The sequence below is a fragment of the Erythrolamprus reginae genome, chromosome 2 (genome assembly GCF_031021105.1).
Source record: "Erythrolamprus reginae isolate rEryReg1 chromosome 2, rEryReg1.hap1, whole genome shotgun sequence".
NCBI classification, from domain to species: Eukaryota; Metazoa; Chordata; class Lepidosauria; order Squamata; family Dipsadidae; genus Erythrolamprus; species Erythrolamprus reginae.
The window spans coordinates 128,421,326-128,441,283 of record NC_091951.1 but is presented as its reverse complement, the minus strand read 5'-3'; the positions used below and the strand labels follow the sequence as shown (position 1 = coordinate 128,441,283).

Genomic DNA, 19,958 nt, shown 5'->3' with positions numbered 1-19,958 from the left:
GTAGGCATCTTCCTCAAAGTTTTATTTTATTAGAGATGTCATATTGGCATATCTTGGAAAACCCGAATCTGAAAGGCCCTCGGGTTTTCCCAACCCAAAGGAAAGTCAAAGTCCCTTCCCCTACACCTACATGTCTCATCACATGGTCCAATCAGGTCACTGTACAGACTGGAATTGTTTCCCAGTAATGCCTCTCCAGGTTCAGGCTGAATGTCTTTGACTCTCAGGCAATGTTGTTATTGCTATACATCTCACCTTGTCTCCATCCAACCCCCCCTTCCCCTGCCCCCATTTCCCACAGCATGGCCATCCACCGAGTGTGGCAGCCCTGAAGATCCAAAGTAAAAGATGGTCTTCAGGCCTAACACTCTACTATTTTGGTTGAAAAAAGAATGGTTTATAATATGTTTGTATATATAGCAATAAGCTTTAAAATTGATGATCAAGATACTGAAATATTAAATAGTATTTGTCTTTAGAATCGTGTAAAACTGAAGGAACCACATTTTTTAAAAAACATATCCACACATCAGCATTTGGTAGAATCATGATCAAGACCTTGAAAAAGATATTCAGATTCTGGGATGTGTTTATATCTATAAAGATCGGACTCATGCAAAAATACTTCCCCTGTGAAACTCTATGGAATTAAAAATTTGAAACAGTAAAATAGAAAGAATTCTGATTGCTTTTGAACTTTGGTGTTGAAAAAAACTCCTGAAATCAAGCAAATATATCTTAGCACAAATCAATTTAGAGTTCTCATTTGACATGCAGTGACCAAACTGAAATTGTTATATGTTTGATACATTATGCAAAGATCTCTCTGGAGATGTTCATAATGCCAAGAAGTGTCATGAAAAAGAAAAGGCACAACCAGCAGCAAGGTGGTTGGGTTTCGTGTTGGATGATCTAATATCCTGGAGAAAATCCATCTACGTGGTCACTAAGAGTCAACATTGACTCAATGGCACATAAGCAATATAGCAGAAGTCTCGTGTAAGAAAGGAAGGAAGGATACTGATGCTACATGTAGCATTAGCACATATTTTGTTTAAAACACTATAAAGTAATCCAAAGTTGAGTTATAACTCTGTGTCACAATCACACCTGATAAATTGCAAGAGTCATACAAAGTTTAAACAAAAACCAAACCAAACATATTATTGGCTTAGTCCAATGGATTAATTCAGCCAATACATCTATATATAAGATATGAATGAATATGGTAAATTGGATAATAACGTTTGATGGGAAATTGCATATGACTCTCATTGCTTTTTATTAAGTCATCTACTTTTCTTGAGTAATACGAAGTGACAAATTTATACTCATTGGTCTTGACAAACATGTAAGTGGTTGGATGGGTGGACAGATGCATCGTAATGTGCAATAAAGTGAAATATAAGAACATTTGAATGGTCTGTGTTCCAAATGAATAAAATTTAAAAACATATCCAGAGCTCTTATCATTGAGCATTTAAAATTAATGGAGCAATAGGAGATATGTATCTGCTGTGTATTAGCCAACACGCACACAAACAAAATCGACCATGTGAATATATTTCTTTAAAAAAAACAAAAACCTCCTAGCAAATAGTGGAAGCAACCATTAAAGATGGTTCTGAAACTTCTGCTTGAAGAAAAAGCAATAAAACTAAATTTAGCAGAGATGTTCATAGTGACAGATTTCAACAAAGCTCATGAATAGTAAACAAAAATCTAAGTGGCAATTAGTTTGGGACTTTTTTTAATTAAACAAATAAAACAATAGCTTTTATATTTAGCAACTTGAATGAGCAACAGCAATACTATTGGAACGGCATCCTTTTGCATTTGTCAATCTGCCTGCAAAGCAAAACGAAGTATTTTCTGTGTTTGGCAATCTGCCAGAATAAAGCACAATACAATCAGAAAACAAACAGTGACCACAATGTAACATGAGTTCATGTGATTTATGCCATGCTATGCATGTACAAGGGTTCCAAACTTTATTCCATTAACAGGCTACATACAGGTCTCCTCTGTTTTCTCTTTGTCTTAGTTCATGCACGTTAATCAAATCCCACAGAATATTGGTGGCAAAGGTACGACTCTCAGGTGGTATGTTTTCTATTTTGGGCAGACACCAATAAAGCTTTCTCAGTGCTTTTTTCCATAATCCAACACAATCTGAGCCTCTGATTGGTCAGTCTAAATAATTCCTGTATAAGGCCTATGAAAAACAGTAATTCATTTTCAATTACAAAACTACCATTGTTCCCCCTATTCTAAACATTGCCATTGTTCAAGATGGTTGAGAAGAAAAGCAAAAGAACTATAAATGGGGGCTGAGGGAAACTTGAAAACTACTACGTGGGTGGTAATAAAAGAAGGTGATATTGTGTGTTGCAAAACATGTGATCTTCAAGCTATTTTGGAGAGTGAAGCCGCGACAGGAAAACACATGCTACTGAAAGGAAAAACCATATCAAAATATTGCAGAAAAGATCAAGCAAGCGTTCTTATACTATAGCACTCCACATCCTGGAGCCCTCAATATATTTTGTTACTAAAGGTTTTCAATTCTTACCCAGAAGGATTCTGCCTAGGATACCTGAAGAGTTCTGGGCTATATTTGGAACAGCCAGGAACAATTTCAACATATTTCAGAAATTGGAATTCTATACAGTGGTTGCATTTATATCAGAATATTATTTATATTCCCTAAATGTATTGAAATAATCTCAATAAATTGTTGCGTGAATTTGCAAAGATCCCATAGCAATAGTTTAGGTTTTAAAAAATGCACATAGTAGAACTGCAGTACAACAACACTTCTAAAGCAATTAAAGAAAGACAATAATAGTGCCAGAATGATTTTTTTTTTTAAAAAGCCATAAGCTTGTAAATCAAAATATCAATGCAGTGATGAAATTCTTCTTCTTTTTTTTTTTTTTACTATTGGTTCTGTGGGTGTAGCTTGGTTGGCATGATGTGGCTTGGTGGGCGTGACAGGGGAAGGATACTGCAAAATTTCTATTCTCTTTCCATTCCTGGAGGAAGGATATTGCAAAAATATCCATTCCCACCCCACTCTGGGATCAGCTAGAGATGGTATTTGCCAGTTCTCCAAACTACTCAAAATTTCTGCTATTGGTTATTCAGAACCTGTCAGAACCTGCTGGATTTCACCCCTGTATCAATGGATTATGTAATTTATATATTCATATCAATTGCCTATTATAGAAGACAGGAATGAATGGTTTTTGCTTGATAACAATTAAATTTTAGACATGCATTCTTACAAACTCAAACACGTTGCTCCCTTTTGTGGTAATGAGTGGTGTTTTACACAGCACTGAAGAAAGAAGTAGTAACCAAACCATATTAAAGAAAGCAGATAAGAAAAGAAAGCATCACTAAATCTAGTTTATACCAACGCAATTGATTGTTCTCTATACATCTCTATCCTTCCCTGATGTGAAAAGTTAAATGCAAAATAAAAGATTGTGAAAGTTTTAGAAGGTTCCTGACATTTCTTGCAATAAAATCTAATTTGGAGCTTTAGAGACGGGTCCGTCGGATCAAAGAAGGCCTGTTTGGCTTACAGAGGAATCAGACAGTGAGGGGGAAGGAGAGGTGGATGTGGAAGGTGCTGGAGAGGCAGAGAGGCCTACAGAGCCTGTAGGCTCTTCAGTCAGTGCCTCATCTGGGTCAGATGAGGAGGGGGTGATGGATGACCCCATCCTCAATGTAAAGGTGCATAGAATGTTGGAACGCCAGGAGCAGCTGTGCAGATGCAGAAGAGATTCTAAGGCACAGATGTATGCAATTAAGGAAGCTGCAGCAGATATTAAAAAGGGAAGGACTTGCAAAAGGCAGTGTGGGAAATTATCATTCGGATTTGAAAGAAACAGAGACAGTGAAGCTTTGTGGTTTAGCCTTTATTGTGGACAACTTTGGAACTCTGAAACTCAGCCAAGTAAGTAATTGGCAGAAGCAGGCTTGTTGCTGGCTTCAGTTGTTAATCCTGACCTTTGGATTGTAAACCAACATTCCTTTGCAGTTGCTGTGGCTCTAAGCCAATTTTATACATAGATAGAACTTTGCTTTTTGCAAACTTCAGTGTGTGTGTCTCTCTCTGTGTGTGTGTTTGTACACTGCTTTGTTGTGTGGCCAGCTGGCCAAGCAGAACAGCGACAACTTTATATAAGGAAGAAAAAAGGATACTATATTTGCCTGTAAAAAATTGAAATAGTTTTCCACCTTATCATTATTTCTACTTTTTTCTACATTTAAGTCTAGAATAAATGTTAGAAAATAATAATGGCATCAATGGCATCTAATTCAACTTCTTTATGGTCCCATAGTAATTTTGACAAAAGAGTGGTCATGACTTATTCTTACTGATTTGAGTGAAATCTGAATCCAACACAACTTAAATTTTACCCAAGTTCTTTACTTTAGGTATACTTATTTATAAATAAATAAATAAACTCAGTTTGGATTCTGACCAAGTTGTTTAAATTTGTATTGGTTGTATCTATTCCTCATGTAGATTCCAGTAGTATTTCCTGTTTGGGCCAACAATTGTGGTATCTTTCTGCCCTCATCTCTACATCGTCACGGAAAGGAAATTAATTTTATCTGATCTAGGCCGAGGCAATTTGAGATGGGGAGAAGGGGAGGTAGTCTTCTAGTGAGCATAAGCAGAACTTGTGTTCAAGTTAATAGTTTTCCTTTTAATTGGATTGTGATGGTTTTCTTTTCCATATATTTAGCATCAACTTACTGATGACAGAATCAGATTTTAAAATGCATGTGATTTACTTACGGAACTTTTAGCTTTGGAAACTTCTGAATATCATTTTCAGACATGTTCTGAAACAAAAAAAAGCAGCATGCTACAATTAGGCACGTGCCATCATTTGGTTACTGAGGATGCTTATTATAAAATAAAAATAGAATTGCGAGGTCACATGAGAGTGATATTTGCTTAAATATAACTTGAGACACATGCTGTTTCCTCATCCCTTTATTTTCTTTACCAGTGCTTTGTTTTTATTATCCATCAATGATGATTGATTGATTGATTAACTGATTGCATACCCAAAGTAGTACTTTTGACATATCTTTCTGAAAATTGTAGCGAGGTTTAAATGGTGTTCTTGACTTAAATAATCCTTATGTTCAATTCCAACTCTATATTCTGCAAGTCTATAAAAGTATTGAAAAACTTACCAGAAATCTTTGCCCAGTTATGTTAAGTTTCCTAACAACTTTCTCGCAATCCTTGAAGTTTAACTGCAAATGAAAATAAATTTGTTAATGATAAGATCTTACATAAACTTTGTTAATGTAAAAAATCACTGATAGCCTGCCATCCTCTAATTCATATTTTTGAGAAATAAATGCCACCAAAATTCAAACGGTATGCACAATTTTGTATTATTAGGCTTGCACTATTAATAATTACAAGCATATTTGTAACCAGATTTAAAACGTCTGAATAAAATTAAACATGCTTCTTCAGAAATAACACTTAAATTGAGTGGGAGTTATGACTCCATAATTGTTTCTATAATGATAGCAGTCAGATGTAGTATTCAAGACTGTTTCATCATCAAGAACTAAAAGGCTAAAGACACAATTTCTCAGAGCTTTCAAATGCAGATCTAACCTGATTTTTAGAGTGTTTTTATTTAAAAAATAAACCTTAATTGCAGAAGAGATCATGTAATTTTAGCTCTAACATCATAACTATCCACAGTGAGAAGAGTACTGTAAGATTTTTAAAATTACCATTTAAGCATCAGTTCAGTGAAATGTGTCTTCTGTACAGCTTCACAACTTGCACAGTCTCAACTTATTTAGCCTTAGAAAGCCCCTATTAATGTATTTGCTTTTCTAATTGATCAGTTTGTTTTCATCTAAAAGAGCAGGTGGAAGAGGGCTTTTGCCCAGCTTTGGCTAATGTTCTGTCAGGATCAGTGGTGGGCCCCAGCCTAAACAGTGATGAATGCGGTTCCGGTGGTGGCCATGTAGCCTAGCTCCGGTGGCGATGCTGGGTGCCTGCCTTGCCCCGCCACGAGTGCTGCCTTCCCCTGCCATTCACCTCTCGCTCGCCTCTCACTCCAGCTCTCCTCACCACCCACGTGGAAATGGGCAAACAAGTAAGTGCCCGCTCGCCATTGCCCACTTTGCCCCCCCACTTGCCACCGTTTGCCTCACTCACCTCTCGCTCTTGGGGCAAATGGCAGCAGCACAGGCAGTTGGGGGAGCTGGCACGAGAGGTGAGCAAGGGGTGAACGGCAGGGGAAGGCAGCACTCACGGTGGGGTAGTGCAGACGTAGGTCTGGGGAAGCACCGGTGGTGTGTGCCTGGCATCGCCACCACAGCTAAGCTACACACTGCCCTGCCGTGGGCACTGCCTTTCCCCACCGTTCGCCCCTTGCTCGCCTCTCACACCAGCTCCCACCACCACCTGCACTGCCGCCGTCTACCCCAAGAGTGAGAGGCAAGTGAGGCGAACGGTGGCAAGAGGGCAGTGGGGGGGGCAAATGGCAGTGGGCAGAAGCGAGTGGGCACTTACTTGTTTGCCCATACATAAGCGTACATAAGCGCACTAGAGTGCCTTCCGTCCCCTGTCCTATAGTCTCACCTACATCTCATATATCTTTACTACTACATCCTGCACATGGATCAAGAGATTGACATTCATTCACAATTTATTTTCTACCAATGGGAACTGCTGGATGATACTTTTAATTGAAACAATGTGGCTACATAACTTTAGTTTTTTTAAAAAAGGCTTGCTGGAAAAAAAAATCTCTCTCTTAAATTTTGAAGAACTTTTGTTTTCATGTTAAGAGTGGACAGGAAGTTCAGATAAACAGTGTATAAACCAAGACAGAAACAATGTTCTGGGTCCCGTCTCCCCCAAATTTAAGTTCAGTTTTCAATGAATTCAATACATTTCATTACAGGTTACATTATATTCATTCTGGTGAACACTGAATTCATGAGAGTTTCCTGATTGGCTGAAATTTCTCTTCTTGAACCAAAACATAGAACATCTCACTCATATCCTTATTGAGTTTTTCTTCCAGCAGCATACATTTTAGGCAGAGGAATAAAATGGATCCCTACTTAGTGATCATAAATACATACAATAGTCCTCAATAATAAATCAAAGTCCCACCCTCAAGCAAGATAGTAATTAAAGAATATTATAGTAATTAAAGAATATTATTTAGGAATATCTTGATATTCCTAAATAATAATAATAATATCATTCAGGCATCCACACACAATTTCACCCCGAAGAATGGTCTAGAAAAGTTTTTGACTCCTCAACACTACTATAAAAATAAAAAGCCCCCCATGTCAGAAGTCAAATATAGGACCAACATAGGTGACAATATATGTATGGCATAAGTCATTCAAGCAGTTTAGCTCTCAAAATTACTTTAGAAAATACAAAAAATATATATCTTGATATTCCTAAATAATAATATCATTCAGGCATCAAGTAACACTGACACTACACACGAAATGGCTTCATCTAACTCACAGGTGTCAAATTTGCCATGTCACATTGCTGTCACATGACATTTTGTGATGTTTTTTCCATTGGTGGAACTGGGGTGGGCGTGGCCTGCACATGACACATCCAACCCAGGGCCTGCCAGTTTGACCCCCCTGATCTAACTGGTAAATTTGACACAGGCTAACAGTCCAAAACAGTTATTACAAAGATAGTTTTTATATTTTAATTTAAGGAAATTAGGTTGAATCGTCCTCTTTCTGAGAGCTGAGCTTTAGATTTGTTTTTGTTTTATTTTCTTGATCTTGCTTTTGGATTGGATTGCAAGGCAAAGTTATAAACAATTGGTTTTTTATTATTATGAACCACTTTCATATTTGTTCCCTTTTTAAGATTTCTCCTTGTTTTTCCCCAAGAAAATATGGCCACTATGATTTTTTCCAAGACAGCATAGTCACTGGAAGAAGCTAATGGAGTATATGCTATTTTCAGAAATTTCCAGTAAGTTTCCAGGTAAGAGGAGGAACATGGGATCAATCACCTATTAATGTGATCAACTCATATTGTAATGGAGAACCACATGAAAGAAATGTGACTTTTAAGATGCAGAGAGCATGAAAATCAATATCTTGTGGCTGTGTGCAATATTTTGAGGAAAACTAGAATGTGCAAAACCAGTTATTTTGTACAAAAGCTGGTTGTCTGCTGAGATTTGAAGGCAAGCGGGCTTACCCACTGACGAATTTGCCGATGGAGATGAAAGCATGGGCTCCATCATGTGGAGGGGGCGATCTCACGCAAAAGCTAGGCCTCACAGCTAACTGCGCAGGTGTCACCAGGGAAGCACTGGGTATTTAAAGGCCGCCCCATCACAGGATCGTTCTCTTTTTGGATTGTAACTGGAAGCACCCCCCCCTTTACCTATTGGTGTATTATGATTGCCAATGGGGGCCAAGTAGGATTTTTTTGTGGCATTAGCCCTTTTGTTGACAGCCGTTTTTTCACCTACTCCACACCAAAAAGCATGAGAGGCAATAGGTATGGGGGGCTTTAGTTGACAATTCCATTTTCATTACACATTAATTTAACCCCTTTGGTCACTGGTGGGGGTGCAGGTTGGGGGAGGAACTGGGTGTTAGCAGCAGCTGCACGTTCTCCTTCAGGGTGCCTTTTGGAAGGTGATTGGCTGCCCCTTGCCAGAAGCTCCGGGCATCTCGGGCCAGAGTTATTGAGGGAGGTGCTATTGGGACTCACCTATGTCAGGATCCCAGAAGGGGAAACTGGGTTAAACCTCCCCACATGTTAAATGGTGTGGCAGAGAACAAGGGAAAGCCCAGGGGGAACCTTCTCTTGTCCAACAAGTATTTTACAATTTATTCAATAAAGTAAGCCATTTTAAAATCCAGACTTGTGTCCATGTGTTATTCCAAGACAATTTTTTAATAAAATAATTATAGGCTATAGCTTAGTCACCCTGAGTCTCTAGAGAATAGGCAGCATACAAATCTAATAAAAGAATAAATGAGTGTTTGTTTGTTTGTTTGTTTGTCTGTCTATCTATCTATCTATCTATCTATCTATCTATCTATCTATCTATCTATCTATTTATTTATTAGATTTGTATGCCGCCCCTCTTCGTAGACTCATAGTAAGTAAGTAAGTAAGTAAGTAAGTAAGTAAGTAAGTAAGTAAGTAAGTAAGTAAATAATAAACCACAAGTGTGTAAGGGCAATGTAAGAAGGGTATATCTGGTGAACACAAAATCAATTAGTAAAAAAAAAGAACAAGAAGAACAAGAAATCAGGTTTTATAAAAGATTTAATCTGTACATTCATTTGAACTACACAGAATTGTAGTCTGTTGCTGGGCTACTGCAAAGTTGTCACTCGAGCTTGATTTATTGTTGACTATTGCCTGAAGGTATAATAAAGCTGAAAGAGACTAATTAAATCTGTCAAGGCTAGAAGACCTGTAAGTCCAAGGTAGTGTTATTGTCAGTGCTCCTGCTGTCTCCACTCCTCTATAATGAAGTCTGCCACTTGGTTTAACTTCTCTCTGACTGCTAACATGGTATTCAACTGCAAAAGCACACTGCTACGAATCGTAGGAAAAATAAATTAAGTTGTCGCAGCCGCATAGTTCAGTCAAGGCAGGAAGTGATGTGTCTCCTGAAAGCTACATGAAGCTGAACCTGAACCACTGGCCCTAATACTGCTGCATTACTATTTGGGGTGTCTATGTAGCACCTAGACACTTATCAAAGTTAACCTGGTATTGAAGAGAGAACAATTGACATAAAGGGATGGAAAATTAGAAGGAAACTTAGTGAGACGACAAACTATTTCTAGAATTAAATTGTTTTTAATGCTGCCCACTGTTGGTTCTAAAAGCAATGTTCAAAGCTTGGCAGTACAATCTATGCATACTGGAATTCAATTTGGGAGAAGGAAATAAATAATAAGGGGAGACGGCATTTTATAGCAAACACAAACACATTTGCTACATGCAAGCGCCAGTGTGTGATCATAAGAATGCCCTCTTCCTGGCACAGCAATAGCTCCTTGCAATTCGGTTCTTATCCTTCTTCCAATAGTTATAAAGCTAAAACACCAGGCTATGCAAGAAAGCCTTCTCAGAGAACTTTAGAAAGCACAACCAAATGCTTCTTTTTCTCGCCGAGCATTAATGGTGAGAAATGTGTCTTTTGCTTTAAAGCCTTCAGTTAGGGCCCTCCAGATCAAAAGTCAGCTAGGTTTCAAGCTTTGCTTTGAGGCAGAAATGCCGCCTCTATCTCTTTGAGGAATGTGTAGGCAAAGAAATAAAGAAAAAAGAATTTGCCTTGCCTTCAAGGCCTAAATAGATTTAAATCATGATGCAAATTGGATGTAAATAATCCGGCCCTTAGTAACTTTAATGGCAGTCATTCACTCATACTTTACAGCGAAACCACACGACTTTATTCCCAACTGGTAGAATTCCAAGCTCTTATTACAAATAAGTGGAGAGAGAGTAACAAATAATAATAGTAATAAGACTACTACTAGTAGTAATAGCAGCAGAAGTAGTAATCATAACCATAACAATACTCATAATCACAATCACAATCATGATAATCATAATATAACAACAACAACACATTTCTCCCAAGATGCAATCTAAGATAGCAAATTCTCAGGGAAGAATCACTTTGAAAAGCTAAAATTCCTTAAAAACATATATGTACAGAAAAATATATATTTCTGGATATTAGGAAAACAGACAGCAGCTCAGGCTTTCCAATGGAGAAATTTTGTGTGCTAATAGGAAATGGTAAAGATGACATTGTTAAATAAAATTAAACTTACCCTCCTAAAGTAGTCTGCCAATTCATTGGGTGACCAGCGGACCACTTCGGAGCGATAGGGAGTGCTTCGTAAATCCATTTTTGATTCTGGTTAGTCAGTTAGGAAGCAAAACATGTTAATCTTCCACTGTGACACACTGTAGGATATCTCCTCAACAGCAATGGAAGCAGGAAAAATGCAGCAGATCTACGGAATTCATTTAAAATAAATTGAACTCCTGGGTTTTGACTTTCCTTAGAAGTGTGCTGCAACCTAAGACAGCAAAGCTTCCGGTATGAGTTGAACAGTCTCTTTCTCAGAAAACCTGTTAGCAAGCAGCCTGGTTTCACCACTTCCTTTTCTGAATCTAAATACACAACTAAGGAAATAAATTCCATTATTGCAAAAGAAGCTTTAAAAATCATTTGTTACCTTTGAGAAAAGATATTGTTCTGCTCAAATGCGAGAAGCTATGGATCAACCCAACTGGGGGAGTCAGTTGCATTGGGCAAAAAAAATATGATAATATATTGAGACTGAAGAAGGAGATTTTTTTTTTGTATTCATGATTAAAAAGAAAAAAAAGTAGGAATCACATATTATAATAGAAAATAAAGAAGCCAGAATCTGTCTTCCTCTGTTCCCCTCTCAGAATTATCTGAAATGTATTGAATATGTAAAATTGCATTTCAAAATTTGACACTTATCTTACAATTAATATAACCATCTTGTTCTGGGGTGACAAAATCTCTAGTTCTTTAGTAAATTTGAAAAACAGCCAAAAATAAAGATAGCCAAAGATCAAGAACATAATCGGAAAGAAAGTTCTGAAAGATTGTGTTGACCCACTGAATGAAGCCTAGACTTATTTATTGAAGCTTTATTGAATAAGTCACTATTATCTGGCTTCACAGTAAATATAACAAATTAAAGAAATAACATTTAAACTAGAAATTGTGATTTGTAAATAAAGATCCTGGATTCAGATCACACCCAGCTCATTTTGATTCAGTATAATGGATAAGTCTAATCAAAGACGCAAGCACAAGTGTGTCTTTCTCACAGACACCATCATAACGTCATGCTGCTACAAAACGGAAGAGGAAGAAGAGGAGGAGGGAGAAAAAGGAAAAAGATGGAAACCACAATTGTGCAACTGAAGCTCCATTGTCCACTTCAGCTGTTAGTCTTCATTATCTTTCAAGTACTGTGCAACATTGTTGTGAGCCGCTGCAAGTTTTCAGGGAGGGGCGGCATACAAATTTAATAATAATAATAATAATAATAATAATAATAATAATAATAATAATGCTAGGCAAATGCAAAGTAAAGATGTGGAAAAAATAATAACAAAATAGATATGGGATCAATAAAATCAGGACTGTTCTTTGTGTTTATTATTGGGTGATGTAAAGCCAATAATTTGGGGTTGGGTTCCAATTTTTTTTAATGCCTACTCTGTGGGTGTAGCTTATTCAAACTCAGTGGAGGATGGAAAGTGAGTAAAAAAGTTTACCTTTCCCTCCCTCCCTCCCTTCCTCCCTTTTCCCCTTCCTATGAAGAACCCCAGAAGGTCTTAGGTAGCAGGGGGTGGGGGAACAGACGTTATGAAACTGAGAACATCTGGCATTCTTAGAGCTCCACTGTTGATTAGCTATGTCTGAGAATATCTTAGCACCCATTTATAATAAGCTCTGAACTCAAGCTCCATACATATGGGGATCCCCAAACAGTGAGGGTTTCTTTCTTTCTGTCTCCCTTGAAATCCCCCCCTGCACCCCATTTTGGGCCTAGCAAGCCTACCTACAGTCCCTTGGTAGCCAAAAGGAGTGGGTTCTCAGCAGGGATTGGCCACATGCCAGAATGCTGGGAAAGCTGTTCCAGTGGTGGAAACAGAACGTGTAGCCTTGCTTTGTTGCCACCAGACATGCATTCGCTGTGCATGCGCTACCGTAGCATTCTGGTAAAAAATACCAGGGGCTTTGCTCGTGGTCTGCTTTCTGCTTTCCCACTCTGCATGCATCTCTCAGTGCCACGATGGTCCTCTGAGTGAGTCATGGCCTTTGGGAGCAGCAATGCTATGCTCCCAAAGGCCATGACTTACTGGTGGTGCCATCAATGTGCCAAGAGATGCCTGTGGCACAGGAGAGAACCAAACAGGCTACATGGCTGGAGTTCGGGCCCCATGCCATGGCCCATCTATTCAGTAAGAGAGCAGAGGACTCAAGGTAAGGGCCAGGCGGCAGCGTGGTAGAGTGGGCAGGCTGCTCATGGCAGAGCCAACATGAGTGGAGCAGGCGAGTGGACGGAGCTATGCTGCCACTCATGATGGAGCTGCCACGAACAGCAAGGGAAAGTGGGTGAATCGGTGAGTGGGCAGAGCTGGGCTCCTGCTTGTGACAAACCCACCACGAGCAGTGAGGAGAACCGGGCAAGCAGGCGATCAGACAGAACTGTGCTGCCATTCATGACAGAGCTATCATAAGCAGCGAGAAGAACCAGGCAAGTGGGCAAGCGGGCGGAGCTGTGCTGCTGCTTTTGATGGAGCCTCCACGAATGGCGAGGGAAACCAAGTGAGTGGATAGGAGCGGGTGAGCAGATGAGCCACTTGCGGCAGAGCTGCCATGAGTGGCGCAGCGGGGCAAACAGCGGCTTTCTTACTTGCTAGTTTCCAGGCCTTTTTGCTTCCACGCATGCACAGAAGCAAAAAAAATCTCCTGTAAATCATGCATGCAAGCATCATCATGCGAGATGCAGCTTCTGTGCATGCGTAGAAGCCAACTCCTTCTCCAAGAATGGTGGTGCACTACTGGTTCTAACTTACCTTGCTGTCAGTTTGCTTCTTCTTCAGAAGGAAAAAACATTAATTTTTAATTTTTTAAAAGATGGCATGTCCATGGACCAGCACCAACCAATCCAGTTCAGTTATGACATTGTGCCTGTCGCTATTGGTTCGGTTCAACCAATCTGAACTGGGAGAAACCCACCTCTAATATAAACATACAAAAAAAGAAAAACCTATGTAGATCTCTTCTAGATTTTTGTTTTCACAATTACATTAACAACTGGGTTAGCATCCATTAGAAGTTTGTGCAAGTTACATATCTTAGCTTAGCTTATCCTATATTATAATTATGAATATTAAAATAGTATAATGTCACTGTGATGACCTTTTTACTTCTCTTTCATATCAGGAAATAGAAAAGAAAAAAATATGTAGCACTCTGCATCTCCACAAGAGTGCAGTCAAACTCAATTCTTTTCTCACACATATGAGAGTTGCTCATAAATATGATTCAAATTTGCAAAACATACACATTGTTACAAGATAGGGAAAAAGTGTCTCTTAAAAACATTGAGTTCCCACAGTTGCTAGCCTGCAGAAATATTTAGGAGAATACCATCTTTATCTTTGATCTTAAGTTTTTCTTTTTTTGAAAATTAGATGAAAACAAATTCATTAAAACCTGTCTCCATTTTTCTTTTGCAGCTTTTTCTAACATTACAATGTTGTCTATAATTCTTTGATTTATGTAGTTCTTAAAAGTTAATTATATACAGATGGTTTTTGAAATTGTAGAGAATGTCCGTTGTCTGTCTGTCTGTCTGTCTGTCCTATCTATCTATCTATCTATCTATCTATCTATCTATCTATCTATCTATCTATCTATCTATCATCTATCTATCTATCTATCTATCTATCTATCTATCATCTATCTATCTATCTATCATCTATCTATCTATCTACCGTATTTTTCGCTCCATAAGACGCAGTTTTTTTCCTCCCAAAGTAGGATGAAAAATCAGCCACGTCTTATGGAGCGAAGATGCAGGCAGGGAGGGGGGGGAGGCGCTGGAGCAGAGGGGGGCGGCGGCGATATACTCATCTGGAGACCGCCGCCTCTGTCGCCGCCTCTCCTCTTCCCAACCCCGAAGAGAGCCGCGCCTTTCGGCCTCTGGAAGTGCTGGGCCGGGGGATGCCTCCACCCCGCAGGTTTAGGAGGTGAAGCGGCACCGGAGGAGCGTTGGCGGTTCCGAGCCTTTGGGAAGGCTACGGGAATCGCTTCAGGAGGCGGGGAGGTCTCGAAGACCCAAAACCCAGCCAGTCGCTCGCAGCCGGCCGCCGCCTGTGCAAAGTTTGGCTGCGAACTCGGCTGGCTAGCTGCTGCCTGGCCCCCTCCCTCCCGGAGGAGGGTCTCCCTTCGCACCACCAGCGGCGCTCCCCCCGCCAGCCAGCCAAGCCCCGCGCCCGCCGGAGCCAGCTCTTCGCTCTTCCCCCACTGCCCGCTGCGTTTGCAGGAGGTGGGGAGGGTCGCCAAGGCCAGGAGGGACGCCGCTGCCCCCCCCGAGAGGGAAGGGGGGGGCAGCGGCGTCCCTCCTGGCCTTGGCGACCCTCCCCACCTCCTGCAAACGCAGCGGGCAGCGGGGGAAGAGCGAAGAGCCGGCTCCGGCGGGCGCGGGGCTTGGCTGGCTGGCGGGGGGGAGCGCCGCTGGTGGTGCGAAGGGAGACCCTCCTCCGGGAGGGAGGGGGCCAGGCAGCAGCTAGCCAGCCGAGTTCGCAGCCAAACTTTGCACAGGCGGCGCCTGTCAGAGGAAGCTGCCCTGTCCCGGCCAGGATCCGGGGGCGAGGTCGTCAGGGTTTGAGGGGCCCTAAACCACCCACAGCAGAAAAACAGAAAAAATAAGGGAGAAAGAGAGAGAGAGAAAGGAAGAGGAGAGATAGAAAGGGGGAGAGAGAAAGAGGGAGAGATAGAGAAGGAGAGAGAGAAAGAGAGAGATACAAAGAGAGTGAGTGAGAGAAGGAGAGATAAGAGAGAGAAAGAAAGAGGGACAGTGAGAAAGAAAGAGAGGGACAGAGAGAAAGAAAGAGAGGGACAGAGAGAAAGAAAGAGAGGGACAGAGAGAAAGAAAGAGGGACAGAGAGAAAGAAAGAGAGGGACAGAGAGAAAGAAAGAGAGGGACAGAGAGAAAGAAAGAGAGGGACAGAGAGAAAGAAAGAGAGGGACAGAGAGAAAGAAAGAGGGACAGAGAGAAAGAAAGAGAGGGACAGAGAGAAAGAAAGAGAGGGACAGAGAGAAAGAAAGAGGGACAGAGAGAAAGAAAGAGAAGAACAGAGAGAAAGAAAGAGAGGGTCAGAGAAAGGGAGAGGAGAGATAGAAAGGGGGAGAAAGAGGGAGAGATAGAGAAGGAGAGAGAGAAAGAGAGAGATACAAAGAGAGTGAGTGAGAGAAGGAAAGAGAAGAGAGAGAAAGAAAGAGGGACAGAGAGAAAGAAAGAGAAGAACAGAGAGAAAGAAACAGAGGGACAGAGAAAGGGAGAGGAGAGATAGAAAGGGGGAGAGAGAAAGAGGGAGAGATAGAAAGAAAGAAAGAGAGGGTCAGAGAAAGGGAGAGGAGAGATAGAAAGGGGGAGAAAGAGGGAGAGATAGAGAAGGAGAGAGAGAAAGAGAGAGATACAAAGAGAGTGAGTGAGAGAAGGAGAGATAAGAAAGAGAAAGAAAGAGGGACAGAGAGAAAGAAAGGGACAGAGAGAAAGAAAGAGAGGGACAGAGAGAAAGAAAGAGAGACAGAGAGAAAGAAAGAGAGGGACAGAGAAAGAAAGAGAGGAACAGAGAGAAAGAAAGAGAGGGACAGAGAGAAAGAAAGAGGGACAGAGAGAAAGAAAGAGAGGGACAGTGAGAAAGAAAGAGAGGGACAGAGAAAGGGAGAGAGAGAAAGAGAAAGAAAGGTAGAGAGAAAGAGGGAGAGATAGAAAGAAAGAAAGAAAGAAAGAGATAGGGGGGCTTTTTTGTATATTTTCCCAATTCCCCTAGGGCAGTGTTATTGTAATAAATATTTTAGCCTACTTTTTGGCTCAAAATATTTTTTTTCTATTTTCCTCCTCTAAAAACTAGGTGCGTCTTATCAGCAGGTGCGTCTTATAGAGCGAAAAATACGGTATCTATCTATCTATCTATCTATCTATCTATCTATCTATCTATCTATCTATCTATCTATTATTAGAGTTGGAAGGGACCTTGCAGGTCATCTAGTCCAGGGGTCCCCAACCACCGGGCCACGGACCAGTACCGGGCCGCGGGGCATGTTGCACCGGTCCGTGGAGTCAGCAGCTGCCGGCCCTAATGCCGCCGCCCCTCCCTCCAGTGCTTCATCTCCCGCTGGGAAAGAGGCCTCGGGAGGCAGGTTCTGCCGGCCACAGGGCGATGGACGGGACAGAGGGACGGGAAGGACCGGGAGGCTCAAGCCTCTTTTGGCTTCTGCCGTGGCACGCCTTTGCGTTTTTGGCTGGGGGGGGAGGGCCGGCCTGACCCCCTCCCTCCAGCGCTTCACCTGGCGCCGGGCAAGAGGGTTTGGGAGGCAGGTTCTGCCGGCCACAGGGTGATGGCGGGAAAGAGGGGCGGGAAGGACCAGCACCCCCATGCTTAATCCCGCCCCCAACCACACCCCTTTCCGCCCCCACCGGGCCATAGAAAAATTGCCTTGCTGAAACTAGTCCCTGGTGGAAAAAACGTTGGGGACCACTGATCTAGTCCAACCCCCTGCTGGTGCAAGCCGTTCCACTGGTTGATCGTTCTCACAGTAAGAAAGTTTCTTATTTCCAGGTTGAATCTCTCCTTGGACAGCTTCCAACCATTATTCCTTGTCTGGCTCTCTGGTGCTTTGGAAAATATGTGTTCCCTTCTTCCCGGTGGCAGCCTCTCACGTGGTTGTAGACTGCTATCATGTCCACCCTGGACCTCCTCTTTGCTAGACTATCCATGCCCAAATCCTGCAAACTTTCCTTGTATGTTTTAGTTTCTAGTCCCTTTATCATTCTGGTTTCTCTCTTCTGTACTTTTTATAGTAGTGTGTTGACCAAAACTGAATGCAGTATTCTAGGTGTGCTCTAACTAGCGCATTATAGAGTGGTATTAGCACCTCCCTTGTCTTGGAGTGTATTCCTCTGTTTATGCAGCTTAAGATTGTGTTGGCTTTTTTAGCAGCCGCTGCACATTGTTGGCTCATGTTTAGTTTGTTGTCCACTAAGACTCCAAGATCTCTCTCACATTCACTGCTATTGAGAGTGTTTTCATCCAGTTTGTATATGTGTTTTGGGTTTTTCTTACCTAGGTGTAGGATCCTACTTTTCTCTGCATTGAACTTCATTTTATTTGTTTGAGCGCATTGCAGTAGTCTGTCTAGATCCCTCTGTATCCTGAGCCTATCCTCTGGGGTTTGGCCACTCCCACCAGCTTGGTGATATCTGCAAATTTGATTAGTTCCCCTTCTACTCCCTCATCTAAGTCATTAATGAATATGTTGAAAAGTACTGGGCCTAAGACTGATCCTTGTGGTACCTCGCTACTGACATGGACTCATTTAGGACTACTCGCTAGGTGTGGTTGGTCAGCCAGTTTCCAATCATTATAGATTTAGGCAGAGATCTGTCCTCCGTGTTTGGCTCCCAGATGTTTAGTTACCAAACTAAGTAACATCTTCAGTGAAACTGAGGTGAAGTGTCTTGTTCATTTATATAGATCATGGGTGGTTGGTTGGTCTTGTGACTAGTTGAATTATAAGACTGATTCTGGTCTTTTGACTTCTGACTGGTTGCTGCGAGGTGTGAAATTCAATTGGTGATGGAGTGGTCCATTTCTTTATTGATTCCTATGCTGGTTTTAATGGTTGGTTGATGCACCTGTTGGTAATTGGTAAGTTTTCAAGTGCAGTTGAGCCCCAAAGGTCCATTGCTAAGCAAGGCAGTTGTTAAGTGAGGCTTGCCCCAATTTATAATCTTTAATGCCACAGTTGTTAAGGAAATCAGTACAATTAAGTAAATCTGACTTCCCCCATTGATTTGACTTGTCATAAAATATCTGGCAAAATTACAAATTGTGATCACATGATTCCCCACCCCAGATGGTGCAACCTTCATAAATATGTGCCAGTTACCAAGTACCCAGATTTTGATCACATAACCATGGGGAGGCTGCAATGCTTGTAAATGTGAAAAATGTGAAAATTAGTCATAAATCACTTTTTAGTGCTGTTGTTAACTTCAAAAGCCAATAAATGAATGGTTGCAAGTTGAGGACTACCTCTGTATTGCCCAGCGTATATTTCTGAAGTATATTCAGTGACAGGGTTTAGAAATATGGGGCTTTTTTTGCAATGATCTGTCATAAACAAATAGTTTTTGTGTAAGTTCCTTCAGAGAAAAATAGACAGTAGGATAGTAGGTCAAGTATTATTGTCTGTTCCATGACATGTACTCCCCCTCCCCCCATTTTAGTGGCTTTTACAAAACTGAATTGCACAGCCATCTGTGATGACTTTTTAAAGGACTAAGTGAGTGATGTTCACTTTTTCATGTCACATGAAAGAGTGAACGCTACTCACTTAGTTCTCCTGTAGTCCTTCCATCATTGAAGAATGTCTGAAGTCTTTTTAACTTATTCGACCTCTTATCGCAAGATGCACAGTTCTCAGGTTTGAGAACACTATGATGCGCTCAGATATGGGGTTACTACAGTGGAATCTGCAAAGAGATTCCCCCAAGCCAAAATTGTTGTCATGCTCAACACAAGTGAATCTTTGCCCCTTTTGTACATGCATTGATATCACATCACCTTTCGGCTGTGGCAAGGAGGGCATTTGCCCAGGTTCGCCTGGTGCACTAGTTGTGGCCCTATTTGGACAGGAAGTCTCTGTTCACAGTCACTCATGCCTTCATCACCTCAAGGTTCGACTACTGCAGCGCTCTCTACATGGGGCTACCATTGAAAAGTGTTCAGAAACTTCAGATCGTGCAGAATGCGACCACGTGAGCAATCATGGGCCTTCCTAGATACGCCCACATCTTGTCAACACTCCACGGCTTACATTGGTTGCCGATCAGTTTTCAATCACAATTCAAAGTATTGGTAATGACCTAAAAAGCCCTACATGGCATTGGACCAGAATACCTAGGGGACCGCCTTCTGCCGCACGAATCCCAGCGGCCAATTAGGTCCCACAGAGTTGGCCTTCTCCAGGTCCCGTCGACTAAACAATGCCGTCTGGTGGGACCTAGGGTTAGAGCCTTCTCTGTAGTGGCCCCGGTCCTCTGTAATCAACTCCCCCCAGAGA

At 41.3% G+C, this 19,958-nt stretch overlaps 1 protein-coding gene across 1 annotated transcript in view; it reads right to left on the bottom strand.

The window, feature by feature from the left end:
• The window catches only part of LCP2 (lymphocyte cytosolic protein 2), a 53,506-nt gene extending 42,375 nt beyond the window's left edge, over positions 1-11,131 (bottom strand). Inside the window, exons 1-3 of the mRNA XM_070736747.1 lie at positions 10,873-11,131; positions 5,224-5,286; positions 4,817-4,863 (exon numbers count right to left, since the gene is read on the bottom strand). Of these exons, the coding sequence (XP_070592848.1) occupies positions 4,817-4,863; positions 5,224-5,286; positions 10,873-10,950 (188 nt within the window). The 5' untranslated portion in view covers positions 10,951-11,131. The remainder of the gene's footprint in view (positions 1-4,816; positions 4,864-5,223; positions 5,287-10,872) is intronic.
• Positions 11,132-19,958: the final 8,827 nt, after the last annotated feature.